The 16,832-nt window shown below is 44.2% G+C and overlaps 1 protein-coding gene across 1 annotated transcript in view; it reads right to left on the reverse strand.

Moving 5' to 3' along the window:
- Nucleotides 1-16,832, reverse strand: part of LOC138670157 (zinc finger SWIM domain-containing protein 7-like) — a 112,698-nt gene that overhangs the window by 90,318 nt on the left and 5,548 nt on the right. The window contains exon 3 of the mRNA XM_069757234.1: nucleotides 562-583. Coding sequence (XP_069613335.1) covers nucleotides 562-583 — 22 coding nt within the window. The remainder of the gene's footprint in view (nucleotides 1-561; nucleotides 584-16,832) is intronic.

Here is a 16,832-nt window from a genome sequence, read left to right on the forward strand (position 1 = left end):
CCCCCCCCAGCACATGGATTCACTGGTTTCTGATCCGAGAACAAAGGGTGTGTATAAGTTATGCATACTCCTGGCCAGGACCTGTCTAGTGGGCGTGGCCTCTCTCCATACAAGTGTATGGAAGCGAGGCCGCATCCACTGGCCGGGAGAATGTTTAACATATGAATATCCTCTGGTCCTGGCTCAGAAGCTGGCGAATACCCGCAGCGCACAGTGTCTGGATTCACACTGTGACTGCAGACTTATCAATTTGGACCGGACAACCCCTTTAACATCCACCTACCATGCTGCTGAAAAGAAGCAGCTTTTAGTGTGCGTATTAGGTAGCCGATACAATAACAAATATCACTCCACCATCTGTGTACAAGAGGATCTGGGAGATAGGAGCTACATACAATGCAAGATCACCAGCACTGGAGATATAGGTGGACTTTTTTTTTTTTTTTTTAAGTTATTCTAATTTATGTTTTCTTTTATGATGTAATCAAGTAAATTAATATTAACATAGTGTATTGAAATATGCAAAATACAAATTAGCTTAACAGATAAAAAAAAACTTACCCCAGTAGATGTTCATCAGAAACTGAAAAACAGAAACATAACAAAAAAGGGATATAAACATTGAGTAAAAAACTGTGCATGCATGTCATTGTTCTAGACACACAATAGCCATACATAACCATAGATGTCCAGGGACAAAGTATACAGATGTATTTTGCTGGTGGTTTTGCCGGTAGCCGAGCTCATATACACAGGATCCACCTTTTACCATCGGCACACTCACATATATCAGTGTGAATTTTTACATCAGTGAGACACGAGCCGTTATTCCTCCATGTGGCATCGGTTTGCCACCGTTTTGAACCAGTTTTTCAAAAATCAGGTAATCGTGTAGACTGAACCTTTTTTATCCATTCATTCTTGGCAATAGAGCAGCTCAAAACGGATGAAACACGGATGCAAAACTGAAGTACAAAAGTAGATCCTCTATGTTCCACCCGTTTTATGACTGACCTGCGAAACAGATGAGAATAGGATGTGTGCAGTCTCGCAGACCCATTTTAAAAAAAGAAACAGATGTGTATCGATCAATGGGACTCTATGGGTCAGTGTGCTGCCCAAGGGCAAAAAATGGACCTCATACAGATGTGTCATGTGTGAACGTAGTTAAGGTTCATTTCCCTCAGTACATGTGCAGCAGCCCCCCCCCCCCCACCATGCACGCACTGTGCGATGCGGGGATTCACCAGTTTCTGACCCGGGACCGGAGGGTATGTATGAGTTATAAGATATTTGACAGCGTCATCACCCCTATACTGCTGTACGGCAGCACCTCAAATATAGCCTGACGGGCAGAGCTGGGCCGATTCCCCATTTGGTTCACTATCCACAAGAGGGCGCTATAACACCAGGAGCACATACAGAGGGGCAACCCCAGCTCCCACCATCATAAAGCCCTGTTGAGTCGAAGCCCAGAGCAAGGCAGGAACCCCGGTAGCCAGCCCAGCCAAAGTCAACAACACACCCTGACAAAAGCCCAAATAAAGGGGACCTCAGAAAGCTGCAAGAACTGATACATAAAAGGATGGAAAAGTGAATGAGAGAACGCCCAGAAACTCATCATATATCAGTCACTGTGGAGCGACTACACTTTGGTCCCATATCTGGAGAGGTTACGACACCCCAAAGACAGGCAGACCATGAGTCTGCACAGATTGAGTGCCCACAGTCTAGAGGTGGAAATAGGGCAGAACCGATAGACATACAAGTCGCGCGAGAACAAACTGTGTCAGCTGGGGGCCATGGAGGACGAGGCGCACTTCCTGCTACACTGCAACAAATACACAACGGTGACGGCCTCCCACTTCCAGAGACTCCACTCAAATCCTGGACTTCCCACCCATGGACGAGGAGAGGAAACTCCTAATTCTTCTGGGGGGGAAGAGGAATCAACGGTGGAGATTGCCGCCCAATATTGTGCCCTCTGACATCCCATCCCCATAACCCAGGTCCCCCTCCCCTGTCATACTTATTTTTTTTTATTGCTTTGCAACACTAATTGTATTTTGGTTCTGCCAATAAAGCCTATTTAAATGAGAGAGCGAGAGAAAGAAAAGGGCGAGAGAGAGAAAGAGCGAAAGAAAGAGGGAGCGAGAGAAAGAGCGAGAGAGAGAGCAAGAGAAAGAGCGAGAGAAAAAGAGAGCAAGAGAAAAAGAGAGCAAAAGAAAGAGAGCAAGAGAAAAATAAAGAGAAAGAAAGCCAGAGAGAAAAAAAGAGAACAAGAGAGAAAAAAAAAAAAGAGAGTAAGAAAAAAAAATAAAAAGAGAGCGAGAAAAAAAGAGAGCGAAAGAAAGAGTGAGAGAAAAACAGAGCGAGAGAAAGAGAAAAAGAGCAAGAGAAAGCAAGAGAGAAAAAAAGAGAGAGAAGTTAAAGAGCCACCCTGGACTCGTTCTGTTTAGTGGGTTTGACCCCTTTCTCGAACATCCGTGATGAGTGAATCTCGCAATATCCTTATACATCACTACACCCACAATATGTGTAGATACCGTATATAAATGACTGGGTCTCAATACGCGCCACGAAATACAAGCACAATTTAACACATTGATACATCAACAGATTCCTCCTATCAAATGGTAACGCCAATGAATACAAGGAAGACATATTTTAATTGCACTTTATATCCATGTATGTGTTATTTGTATATAGCCAACTAATAAAGCATTACATAAAAACGCATAAATATCTCTGCAGAATTTCTTCGAAAACACAGTGACCATTTAAACATAACAAAAACAGATTTATGAAGTAATGTGCTAAGACCTTAGAAAACACAACTTGGATTCTTCATAGTATTTAGACACAGGGGTTTCCTTGACCTTAGTCATGTGCGGATGAGATTCCCCTCCTCAGTACAATGCTGGTCACAGGTAACTTTCCTGCCATTGTCGCACCACGCTGTGCTATACTCCGCCCCAGACATAACACTATTGAGCATAGACAAGGAAAGCCAGTGTAAAAGTCATCGCTGTGTTTTTGTTAGGAAATAAATCTATCAACCTGAAAACTAAAAAGAAAAGGCATATGGTGACCACATGTAAAATCCCCCCCCCAAAAAACAGTGATCTTCCCAGCAGAAGAACAAAGGACTATTGCTTCTGATGGAGAACAATCGCCATTAACCCTCCGCTATGGAACGGATACCACATAATTATAGAAGTGCTAATGTTCTTGATACGCCCGGCGAAGCGCTGAGCTGTGAGATGATGAGATACTCGAAGCTGAACAGGAAACGTGAGAAATGAGATCTAGGCTCTAGTAGGAGTGAACAATTCCCATTATGATATTGGCAATGCCGTCGCCTGAAGTGGATGACACTCGGAATGTTTTTCAAGGCAGCAATGATAACAGAAATAAAGCGAGTGATAATCAAGCGGGACGAAGCCATATTATTATAATGAACATTTACTAGAGCGTCATCCAAAGCCCAACAGATATTAGAAAGGACGACGGGCAGAGGTTTTGTATTGCAACCATTTTATTATCATCAACATTGCACTATTTTCCTAAAAGCACATTTGGAGCATCTGCTTTTGGATGAGGATAATTCTATGTTCCCCTTGTGTCTGTCTGCATGTTTGAGAACAGAATGGGTGGAATAAGGGCAAACAACCTATAAGATTTTAGAGGTGAAAGATAAAGCCAGAGAATAAGGATACACATGATTTTTTTTCTTTGCCACTATTTTTTGGGGTATAGTTTGATCACATCCATTAAGGGTCGCATATTGTATTAAATGAAAATCATGAGGAAAACAAATGTGGCAAAATACAGGTGCTTCTCACAAAATTAGAAGATCGTCAAATAGATGATTTACTTCAGTTCTTCAATACAAAAAGTGAATCATATATAGAGAGTCATAACACACAGTGATCTATTTCACGTGTTTATTTCTGTTAATGTTGATGATTATGGCTTGCAGCCAATGAAAACCCAAACGTCATTATCTCAGTAAATTATTATACTTTATAACACCAGCTTGAATCTGGTTGCATACTTTTGGGTCTCCCTGTATATAGCTTTACTATGTATCGGTGACTTTTCAGAACAAGCCATTGGGTGTGTTCATTCGGAAGAACACCATTTCTGACCATCATATGAGCAGTATCCTATAATTAAACACCAATTTACCCCTCCTAATTTGTAGTTGTCTCTGATCTAGTGGGTAAAGAGCATCTGTTATGATGTCTCCCATACACTGCACACACAGAGACCGTGAGAATGGATGTCACACAGATATTCCAAGTTGGAGAATCAGAAAAAACTTGTCGGATATGCCAACTGATGAAGACTGTCCAAAGTCAGGTAGATTATTATTATACATTTTTATAGCGCCATTTATTCCATGGCGCTTTACATGTGAATACGAGGCAAATATAGACAAATACATTAAACATGAGCAGATAAGGCACACGGGTACATAAGGAGGGAGGACCCTGCCCGCGAGGGCTCATGAAGATTTATTTATTTTTGTTATTGGGCATTTCGGAGGTGATCCAACTCCTCTCTCAGATACATGTATCTGACTCTGGACATCCTTCATCCACTGGCGGCACTATACGCCTAGGACCCAGCGGTCGGAGCAGCAGCCGTCTATTGTGGACTCACACCAGTGTTGTACCTGTTAGTCAGAACCTCCCCAGGTGAGCAGTGCACGATCCGGTGCTCAAACTAGATCCGCGGATTTACACCAGGAGCACTTTCCCCATCTTTCTACCCAGATTTTCCAAATACAAGAATAATGTCTGAAAAGAATTTTAAAAGCTACACAATTCAAGGTGAAAGTACGATCCCACGAGCTCACAAAATGTGTGCTGAGCTGGGCGGTTTGCAGGGCTGAGAGAGCTGCATAATTACAAAAGTAACAGCCACAAAGTGAAGTGCTTATTTCTACTTTCATTATTACGCAGCAATACATTCTACCTGATTTTCACATATTACACGGTTACAGAGCAATTACCAGCAGATACTAAGCTTCCGAGAAGCTAACCATGTAAAAGAGGGACTTCTGACAACTACAAGTGGGGACAGCACAGATGACTTGATTTTTATTAAGACATACTAGATTTTACATATCCAAAAATAATATCGCCCACACTAAAGTTTGTCAAATTTCGGCCCGATCCCATATTTCCAGCCACTCACCAATCGGTACACCCCCTACCACTCAGGAGATGACACCAGTAGAGATGGGCGGACCCCTGGATGTCCGGGTTCAGCCGAACAGTTGAAAGTTTGGATTCAGGTACCGGAACAGTACCCGGGCCAGGACCCCATTCGCTTGAATGGGGGGCCTGAACATCCAGTGTTTGCCACACTGTCATATGTATGACAGCGCGGCAAATACTGCTTCTGATCGGCGGTAAAATCATTACCGCTGGTCAGAGAGCCGCAGTTCCCATGCTGTCAAATGGCAGCGTGAGCCAGCAGCTGAGATCGGAGGAAGTTTACCTCCGGTCACTGGCGTCGGGCTGCTGGGACTACTGCTCCCATCAGCCTACGCCTGCTGCCGCAAGTAACAGCGAGAGCATGCGGCGTCTGATGGGTCATTGATTTCAAACTTTTTAAGTTTAATTAATCTCTTCTGAACCAACCGTAAACTATAAACATCTGGGATTTCTGCTTTCTACTCTGCAGTAACGTTATTAAATGTCAGTGCATAGTAGAGCGGCTGCACAAGATCACGCAGCTGGGAGCAGAGAGCTAGCTGTCAGACACAGCCAGACTCCCTTTAGAAAAGGTAGGAAGGGTTTATTACCGTCTCTGCATGCTCGATCACTGTATATAGAGCTGAACAAGCACTCCGGTACCTGCGGTCATGGGGTTACTGGGTGCAGGAACTAAAAAAAAAAAATTGTGGTAGCATAGTTTTTTGAAGAGCTAATGGTCTTCACTAGGAGCAGTATTTCCTAGCATAAAATACAAATTGCTGTGGGGTGTTGTGACTGTGTGTAACAGTATGTGATCCTCTTTCTTGTTTTTCAAAGTTGCCAAAGTATGGAGAGGTATGGAGACATATTCTAAAAACAAACTAAAACCAAAACAGATTAAAGTCATCAGAGGGCGCTTATGAATTGCGAGATATTTAAAGGGATTGTCCAGGCTTTGGATTAAAGCATGCACTCACTCTATGTGCACTGATAAGATTCTCCGGGGCTGGCATGGGGTGTGTGACTGTATGTGATTTGCATACGTGCGGTCACGTGCCAACTAGAAATCTGCTGCACACGTCTAGTTGGAATGAGGCCAGAAGTTTACAAATTGCATACTTGCGGTTAAATGATCGCCTGCTCCCGGCACCGGAGAATCCTGATAGTGTACACTGAGGATTCACAGGTCTGCAGTGACATTATGTTACTGCACACTCAAGCCCAAAGACGGGACAGTCCCTTTAATGAAAGTTAGATGAAGCACATAAGTGCATAGAGTGGAGATAAAAGCTGGAAATGGATAAGATTTATTTTTCAGAAAGGGTTTAATAATAAATAACAAGAATAAAAAAATAATAAGTTTAAAAAGTGATCTTATCGGATTCAGGAAACAATTTTGTTTTTCTCAGAGCAGTTTTAATTGCACGGTGTATATTTTCTACTAGACTGTTAATTTATCAATACATCTTAGTGGCGCCGTTACTTTTGATTTTCCTCATTACTTTCTGTAAATAATTGAACATCTGGAGGACTTGTCTCCACGTCAGGCTGTACCGAGACCAGAAAACCTCTCGTCACAGAAACACATTCAGACATGAGCAAGCCGACACGATCCGTGAACTAAAATAGTCAGAAAAACTGATGCAACGAGTCCGTCCGATCTGGCAGCAGGTGTGTTATCTACGGTCAATACAATTTTTGACCTAAATAAAAAATATTTGCTGTTATTTGTGAAGGCTTGGCAACTTCTCAGAGCCGAATCTTGATTTTGGCAGGAAACAGAATGACTGCCGACCATTGAGCTAAGCAATGAGAAGAATGAAATCAGCAGGGAAATAAGAAAAATCAGCCGCATGAAATATTTACCCAAGATATAAAGATGTAACTCACTTCCAGTCACACGTTACCACCATGGGACAATAACCTTCCAGACTTAGAAAATGCTATAAAATGGTGCACTCAGCGAGAAATTACTTTGCCATATGGAAATCATAAACGGTCATGGCTTTCCTGCTCGGGACCCCCAATATGTGGAGAACTGCTAGTTAGAGGCACGTGCTGTCGCCCCAGCCACCCATTATGTAGTCACACACTCGTGTAATACTATATACAGCAATCAGCGGGTAATGATTACGGTACATTTATATAGCGCCGACCTATGCCGCAGCACTTTACAATTCAGAGGGGACTTGTACAAACAAAATAAGACATTACAGAGTAACACATAGTTTAACAATTACCAGGAGGAGCGAGGGCCCTGCTTACAAGAGCTTACAATCTACGCAGAAAGAAGAATGACACAAGAGGGGAAAAAGTGCTTGTAATGTATGATCCAGACATCAATATAATAAATAGGGGGTTTTAAAAGGGTTCTTCCCGTCTCCAAGATCCTCTCTCAATATGTAGTGGGTGCAATAATAATAATATTAGCAAATACCTCCTATTAGAAATGTAGTATAGTTCTTCTGATTCGCTATGTCGCTTACCCGATGTGCAGGGCACTGCAGTACGTTAGGTAGCCATGGTTACGACCACCGAACTAAGGCTGTGTGCCCACGTTGCCTTTTTTACGTGTTTCTGCCTCGTTTTTTGCCGCAGCGGAAACGCTTAAAAAACGCATTAAAAAAACGCTTAAAAAAAACGCATTCCCATGCAATCCTATGGGATTCCGCAGTTGCAGTGCCCATGCTGCGGATTTTCCCGCGGCGGAATCGCGTAGCGGTAAAATCCGCAGCATGTTAATTATTTCTGCAGAATCGCAGCGATTCCGCAGCCATAGGATTGCATTGAAATGTTCACTTTACGCATGTGGCTATGCCCGCCATGCGTAAAGTGAGCGCTTCATGTGCGGATGGTACCCATGTCTGGAGGAGAGGAGACTCTCCTTCAGGCTCTGGGATCCATATTCATGTAAAAAAAAAAAGAATTAAAATAAAAATTAGGGATATACTTAGCTTCTGATTGCCCCCGGAGTCCTCCCGGGTCTCAGCGGTGCACGCGGCGGCTTCCGTTCCCAGGGATGCATTGCGCGAATCACTTGAGATGACATTGCGGTCACGCGGCCGTGACGTCACAAAGGTCCTTTGCGTAAAGCATCCCTAGAAATGGAACGTACCGGGAGTGCCGCTGAGGAGATCGGGGGCAGTCGGAAGGTGAGATAAAACAATATATTTTTATTTTTTTTATTACTTTTAACATTCTATCTTTTACTATTGATGCTGCATAGGCAGCATAAATAGTAAAAAGTTGGTCACACTTGTCAAGCACTATGCTCGACAAGTGTGACCAACCTGTCAATCACTTTTCCAAAAGATGCTTCAAATCGCTTGGAAAACGCAAGTATTCTGCAAGCTAAAAACGCTTGTGTTTTGTGGGAAAACGCATGCGAATTCCACATGCGTTTTACCCACGGCAGGGAGTTGCGGAAATGCTGCGGACATTTTCCGAAGCATTTCTGCAACGTGGACACATAGCCTTACTGTCACTATATGAGTGGTCATAACCATGGAGTATGTGACATAGCGAATCGGAAGAACTATACTGCATTACTAATTGGAAGTATTTACTAATTTATTAACTATTTACCACTACATATTGGGATAGGATCCTTGAGATGGGAATACCTCTTTAAATAATGCTGCATGAACTAGTCACCAGCCAGTATCTGTCCAAGTATAAATACAAAGTGCTATTGTGCGCATGGAAGATGTAGGAACAGATGATCATAGGGATAGATACTCAAGAAAAATTAGGAAGGGAGAACAAGGAATAGTTATATTAGTGAGAAAAGGTGAGGTGTTAAGCCTGTCTAAAGAAATGTATTTTCACTTAAAAGAGTGGAATGGCAATTATGGGTAGAGGGCGCAGAGGCAGGAGATGTAGGGTGGTGCAGCACTGTGGAGCGCTTTGTGGGTGAGGGTGATAAATTTATATTGAATGCTAACGGATGGGCAACCAGTGCAACGACTGGCACAGGGTGTAGGCATCGGTGCAGTGATTGGACAGAAATATGAACCTGGCTGCTGCATTCAGGATAGTTTGAAGAGGGGAGAGTAGTATGAGGGTGACCGATAGTAGAGAATTGCGACGAGATGAGAATGAATCAGAGCAACAGTAACGGCTTTTGCAGAATCAAAAACAAGAAAAGGTTGAATTCTTGAGATGTTTTTGAAGTGCAGGTGACATGAGCGAGTGATCGCATGTGGGGAGTGAAGGTTAGATCTACACTGTGTGCAGAATTATTAGGCAAGTTGTATTTTAGAGGATTATTTTTATTATTGATCAACAACTATGTTCTCAATCAACCCAAAAGACTCAAATATCAAAGCTTAATATTTTTGGAAGTTGGAGTGTTTTTTTTTTAGATTTGGCTATCTTAGGAGGATATCTGTTTGTGCAGGTAACTATTACTTTGCAGAATTATTAGGCAACTTAATAAAAACCAAATATAGTCCCATCTCACTTGTTTATTTTCACCAGGTAAACCAATATAACTGCACAGAAATGTTTACTCCTAAATTTTGACATGCAAAAACAAAACCCCAAAAAATTAGTGACCAATATAGCCACCTTTCTTTATGACACTCAGCAGCCTTCCACCCATAGATTCTGTCAGTTGCGTGATCTGTTTACGATCAAGATTGCGTGCAGCAGCCACCACAGCCTCCAGACACTGGTCCGAGAGGTGGACTGTTTTCCCTCCCTGTAGATCTCACATTTTATGAGGGACCACAGGTTCTCTATGGGGTTCAGATCAGGTGAACAAGGGGGCCATGTCATTATTTTTTCTTCTTTGAGACCTTTACTGGCAAGCCACGCTGTGGAGTAGTTGGAGGCATGTGATGGAGAATTGTCCTGCATGAAAATCATGTTTTTCTTGAAAGATACCGACTTCTCCCTGCACCACTGCTTGAAGAAGTTGTCTTCCAGGAACTGGCAGTAGGTCTGGGAGTTGAGCTTCACTCCATCCTCAACCCGAAAAGGTCCCACAAGTTTATTTTTGATGATACCAGCCCATACCAGTTCCCCACCTCCACCTTGCCAGCGTCTGAGTCGGAGTGGAGCTCTCTGTCCTTTACTGATCCAGCCTCTGGCCCATCCATCTGGCCCATCAAGAGTCAGTCTCATATCATCAGTCCATAAAACCTTTGAAAAGTCAGTCTTAAGATATTTCTTGGCCCAGTCTTGATGTTTTATCTTATGTTTTTTGTTCAAAGGTGGTCGTTTTTCAGCCTTCCTTACCATGGCCACGTCCCTGAGTATCGCACACCTTGTGTTTTTTGTTACTCCAGTAACGTTGCAGCTCTGAAATATGGCAAAACTGGTGGCAAATGGCATCTTAGCAACTTCACGCTTGATTTTCCTCAATTCATGGGCAGCTATTTTGCGCCTTTTTTGCCCAACACGCTTCTTGCGACCCTGTTGGCTATTTGCCATGAAACGCTTGATTGTTCGGTGATTACGCTTCAAAAGTTTGGAAATTTCAAGATTGCTGCATCCCTCTGCAAGACATCTCACAATTTTGGACTTTTCAGAGCCCGTCAAATCTCTCTTCTGACCCATTGTGCCAAAGGAAAGGAAGTTGCCTAATAATTAAGCACACCTTATATAGGGTTTTGATGTCATTAGACAACACCGCTCCTCATTACAGAGATGCACATCACCTGATTTACTTAATTGGTAGTTGGCTCTCAAGCCTGAACAGCTTGGAGTAGGACAACATGTATAAAAAGTATCATGTGATCAAAATACAACTTGCCTAATAATTCTGCACACAGTGTAAATCAAATACATTCCCAAGTAAGCAAGCTGCTTGAGAGTTATGGTGGAGTCACCCACAGAAATAACAATATCGGGTTTAAGCCTCTTTCACACGTCTGTGTCTCCGGTACGTGTGGTGATAGTTTTCATATGTACCGGAGACACTTACACACGTAGACCCATTCAAGTGAATGGGTCTGTGCATGTCAGCGTGTTTCCACAGACTCTGTATCCCTGGGCAAAATTCTCTGACATGTCGGTTTTTTAACAGCAGCACGGGCCGCAAAACATCTCGTACACGTGCACACTGAGGACACACGAATGACAACCGTGTGACACGTACCGGCACCTGGGAAGCAGAGGTATAACTCAACACTTTCCCTTGCTAGTGCTGATTGTAATGCTAACAGAGGGGAATGAGGAGAGCCATCTTCAGCACCTGGTGCTGGGGAACAGCGCGAACTGTACCGCTGATTCCCAGGCGCCAGTACGTGTGATACTGATGTGGCATATGGTTACCACAAGTATTATACACGGATATCTCCGGCACTGGTTTTTCCGGTACCAGAAATATCAGGACGTGTGAAAGAGCCCTTACGTTGGTTAGTAGATGGAGGAAACACAAGGCTTTCAGTTTTAGCAAAATTCAGCTTACGATACAGAGAATCATGTAATTGAACACGACACTTCTGGCCAAATGGTGCAAATGTAGACTCTCATCCCGTAGTACTATACATATGATACTTGGCACTCAAATATGATAAAAAAATATAGTTCTTACCGATAACGGTATTTCTCTGAGCCCATGACGGCACCACGGAGAGAGGGGATCCGCCCACCAAGGACAGGAAACCTACGGATAAAAAGGCGGTACCACTCTCCTGCATCAGTTGTTTTACATAGAGAACGATGGGAGACTACTAAAACATTTGTAAATTTTAACTGTTTATTATAACGAGATACCGCGTGTTTAAAGACTATGAATAGACTATGGCACTAATTTGATGTGCACACCCATAAGTGAAGGGAGGGAATGTACGGGTGCCGTCATGGGCTCAGAGAAATACCGTTATCGGTAAGAACTATATTTTTCTCTGATCGCCCATGACGGCACCACGGAGAGAATTGCATAGATAGTACATTCAGGGAGGGACCACTGCCTCCAGAACCCTTTTACCGAAAGTAAGGTCTGAAGAGGAGATTAGGTCCAATCTATAGTGCCTATAGAATGTGGATGGTGAAGACCAGGTAGCAGCTCTACATATCTGGTCTATGGAAGCTCCGGCCTTCTCCGCCCAGGAAGTCGCTACTGCCCTTGTTGAGTGAGCCTTAACCTCCCCAGGAACGGGCATCCCACTTGCAGAGTATGAGAGACTGATGGCGTCCGTGATCCATCTTGCTATGGTGGCTTTGGATGCTTTTTTCCCCTTCCGGGGACCCTGGAAACACACAAACAGAGAGGGATCCTCCCTACTCTCTCTAGTGGCTTCTAGGTAATGTGAGAGACACCTTTTTACATCTAGTGTATGTAATGTTTGTTCCTCCTTATTTTTAGGGTTGGGACAGAAGGAGGGGAGAGATATCTCTTGGGACCTGTGAAATTTTGAAGCCACTTTCGGTAGATATGCTGGGTCTGGTTTTAAAATGACTCTATACTCTAGAAATTGTGTGTAGGGAGGATTAGCTGAGAGAGCCTGTAAGTCGCTAACCCTACGGGCAGAAGTGAGGGCGACTAACAGAGCAGTTTTTAGAGATAGATTTTTCAGTGAAGCTTCGCGTAATGGTTCAAATGGAGTACTAGTCAGGGCTTTAAGGACCAAGTTTAAGTCCCATTGAGGAACAACTTTTACTGGAAGAGGCCTCGATCTTCCTGCTGCCCTAATAAATCTAGAAACCCATCTGTTTGAAGCTAAGTCAAAATTGAATAGGGCTCCCAAAGCTGCCACATGAACTTTTAGGGTACTAGTGGCTAACCCCATCTCCAACCCATTTTGTAGGAATTCTAGTATGGAAGTAAGGGGAATTTCTTTCCCTATTCTTACACCTGAAGAAGACAGAAATTTTTTCCATACCTTGCCGTATTGTTTTGTTGTAACCGGCTTCCTACTTTGTAACAGAGTTGAGATTAGCCCCGGAGAGAACCCCCTGCTCTCTAATAATTTCCTTTCAAGAGCCAAGCTGTCAAGTGCAAGTTCTTGACTCGTGGATGACAGACTGGGCCCTACGACAATAGATCCTGAAGGTCTGGTAATACCCAAGGGTCGGATATTGACATCTTCCTCATCCATGAGAACCAAGGTCTCTTCGGCCAGAACGGGGCAATTAAGATGACCAGCGCCCCGTCCTCCCGAATCTTCCTCAGCACTGCTGGAATCAGAATAAGAGGAGGGAAGGCATAGACAAGATGGTGACCCCAAGATATCAGGAAAGCGTCCACAGGTACTGGGTTCCCCAGAGGAGATAGGGAGCAAAAGGAGGCTACTTTTTTGTTTAGATGGCTCGCAAAGAGATCCATTTTGGGAACACCCCATCTTTCTGTGATCTGGGTGAATATTGATCGATTTAGTTCCCATTCCCCCTGTTTTAGGCTGGACCGGCTGAGGAAGTATGCTTTGTAATTGTCTACTCCCCTTATGTGTAGGCTTGTTAGGGATAAGAGGTTGCTCTCGGCTATTTGCAGGATTGAGTCGGTCACTTCCATTAGATTTTTGGAACGGGTACCCCCCTGGTGATTTAGGTAAGATACTACCACCCGGTTGTCCGACATTACTCTTACGTGGTGAGAGTGAAGGACCCCCAAGAATTCTTGAAAGCCAAATTTTACTGCAAGGAGTTCCTTCATGTTGGAGGATTTGTTTACAAGAGATGGAGACCAAATGCCCTGGGCTACTAGGTCGCCCAGATGGGCCCGCCACCCTGAAGGGCTTGCATCTGTAGTCAGGACTTTCGAGAACTGAATTACCCATGGGACTCCCTCGGAAAGATTTTCCTGCGATTTCCACCATGTTAGAGAGTGATTGGTGCGAGGAGATAGAGTCAACTGCCCGTCTAAATGCCCTCCTAGATGGATTTGCTCCGATAATATCTGCCATTGAAGGACTCTTGAATGTAATTGGGCCCACTGGACCGCTGGAATGCAAGGTCATGGAGCCTAAGAGGGACATGGCCTGACGGAGTGTTATGGAGGGGAGAGATTGGGTTCTTGATACTAAACTTTTTAGTTTTTGTATCTTGTTCTCTGGGAGCCGACACTCCATCTTTTTGGAGTCTAGAGTGAGACCTAGGTACTCCTGGACCTGGGAAGGCATTAGTCTGGATTTCTCTATGTTTATTAGCCAACCCAACTCCTTTAAAGAATGCATCACTATTACCAGTTGATTCTTGCAATGTTGCGGGGAGGAGCCTATCACCAAGAAATCGTCCAGATATGGAACGATTAGGGTATTTTCTTCCCTGAGGTGAGCCATTACCTCTGCTATCAGCTTTGTGAAAACCCTCGGGGCTATGGCAAGGCCAAATGGTAGAGCTGAAAATTGGAAGTGATTTAGGACTCCACTGATGTGAACTGCCATCCTGAGGAACCTCTGGTGATCCTTGTGTATTGGGACGTGATAATATGCGTCCTTTAGGTCCAGGACCACCATGAAGCATTGGGGAAACAACATTTTGATAGATGATTTTATCGTTTCCATCTTGAATGCTTGAACCTCCAAGTAATCGTTTAGTTTTTTTAGATTTATAATGGTCCTGAAGGAACCGTCTGGTTTCTTCCTCAGGAATAGAGGGGAATAGTACCCTTGCCCTCTTTCTTGTGGGGGAACCTCCAGGAGTACTCCCTTTTTTACTAGCCCGATGACCTCGTTTTCCAGTGCCAGCTGTTCTTCTGACGAAGATCTTATAGATGTCATCGTAAAAGAGGGACGGGGGCATTTTTTGAATGTCAGCCTCAGACCTGATTCTATGATGTTTAGAATCCATTGACTGGAGGTAATCTTTTTCCAGGCTGGGAGAAAGAGAGATAATCTCCCTCCCACCTGGGGCGAACCTTCATTGAGAAGGCTTCTTGGTATCGCTGGGGTTTTTGTTAAATATGAACCCCTTGTTCTTGTTCCTCTTATCCTCCCACTTTCCCTGGCCTCTCCCAGGGTTCTTACGGAAAAACCTCTTGTTCCGAAAGGGCTTCCGGTAAGAGGGGAGACCTAGAGAGGGAAAGGACTTTTTCTTGTCCCCTGCTTTTTCCAAGATATCATCTAATGTGGAACCGAACAAAAACTCCCCTTCGCAGGGGATAGTACACAATTTTGTTTTTGTTTGTAGATCGCCAGGCCAATTCTTAAGCCAGAGGGCACGCCTGGCCGCATTAGCAAATACTGCCGACCTGGCAGCTAATCTTATAGAGTCTGCCGAGGCGTCAGCCAGAAAGGCCGCAGCTCCCCTTATTACGGGTAATGTCTTCAGCATCAAGTCTCGGGAAGTTTTCCCCTTTAATTGACCCTCTAGTTGATTCAACCAGATTATTAGGGAGCGAGATGTGCATGCTGCTGCCACTGCCGGTTTCAGGCCTCCTCCCGCTGACTCCCAAGAGCCCTTGAGGAAGGCATCCGCCTTCTTGTCCATAGGGTCTTTTAGGACCCCCATGTCCTCAAACGGGAGAGCAAATTTCTTTGATGCTTTCGCTATTGCTACATCTAATTTGGGGGCTTTTTCCCAAAAGGAGCAGGATTCATCCTCAAAGGGGTATTTCCTTTTGGGAGTTAGGAGAGTCTTTTTCATGGGTTTTTTCCATTCCTTTTTGATTAACGCTGCAATTGCTTCATTAAGCGGAAAAGCTCTTCTCTTTTTTTGTTCTAAGCCCCCAAACATAATGTCTTGTGCTGATTTTTTAGGGTGGGAGTCTACTAACCCCATAGTACTCCTCACTGCCTTTATGAGGCCATCAGTGTCCTCTAATGGGAAACAATTGTGACCTCCTGAAGAAGAAGTGGATGACGAAGATGCGGAGGAGGAGTCGGAGGATACCGAACTCGCACTATCGCTGTCAGACTTAGAGACTGGGGACGAGGACCTGTGTCTGGTCCTTCTCCGTTTTTTTCCCCTTTTAAGGGATTTAAAGGTGTCTTCCACCTGCTCTTTAATCAGGTTTTTAAGATCTGTTGCAAACCCGGGCAGGCTTTCTGATACCGTCTGCTGCATGCAGGAATTACATAGCTGCTTTTCCCAGGCGAGTGGAAGATCCTCTTTACAGATGGCACAGACTTTGTGCTTGGTTTTACCTACGCTTTTCCTCCCCTAAAAGAGACAAATAATAATCTTACTGTCTCTAACTTTCACGAAGATCAACTTACCACCTCCAGGACCCATAAATACCGATTGGGAATTCTCAGCCTCTGGCTTTTTCCCCGACGCCGTGCTGGACTCCTTGCTGTGTTGAGACCTTTGGCATCCTTTGCTGGTGTCCTGGTAACCTTTCTGCTGTCGCCTTTTTTGCTGCTGCGGCGATGCTATAGGTGGAGGTGATTCAGGCAAGGGAGATGCCGGGTCGCTCATACTGCTGCTGCTGGTCTGCGCAAAAACACTGTCGCTGACACGACTGCTCCTGAGGCTCCTGCCAATATACTGCAGAGCCACTGGGGGGGGGGGGGGGGGAAGTAAATCCTCCCATTTAAACTTTCCCGCCGCTCCCCTTTTTATATATATATATATATATATATATATATATATATATATATATTTTTTTTTCCTTTCTCCGGCGCCTGCGCAGTAGCGCCCGGCCGGCACGAGGAGCGCTGAAACGCCGGCGCCTGCGCAGACACTCCTGCGTCTTGTAGAAATGCCTAAGCGTCATGTCGGGATCTATGGAGC

This window comes from Ranitomeya imitator, chromosome 3 (assembly GCF_032444005.1).
Source record: "Ranitomeya imitator isolate aRanImi1 chromosome 3, aRanImi1.pri, whole genome shotgun sequence".
In the NCBI taxonomy this organism is placed as follows: domain Eukaryota; kingdom Metazoa; phylum Chordata; class Amphibia; order Anura; family Dendrobatidae; genus Ranitomeya; species Ranitomeya imitator.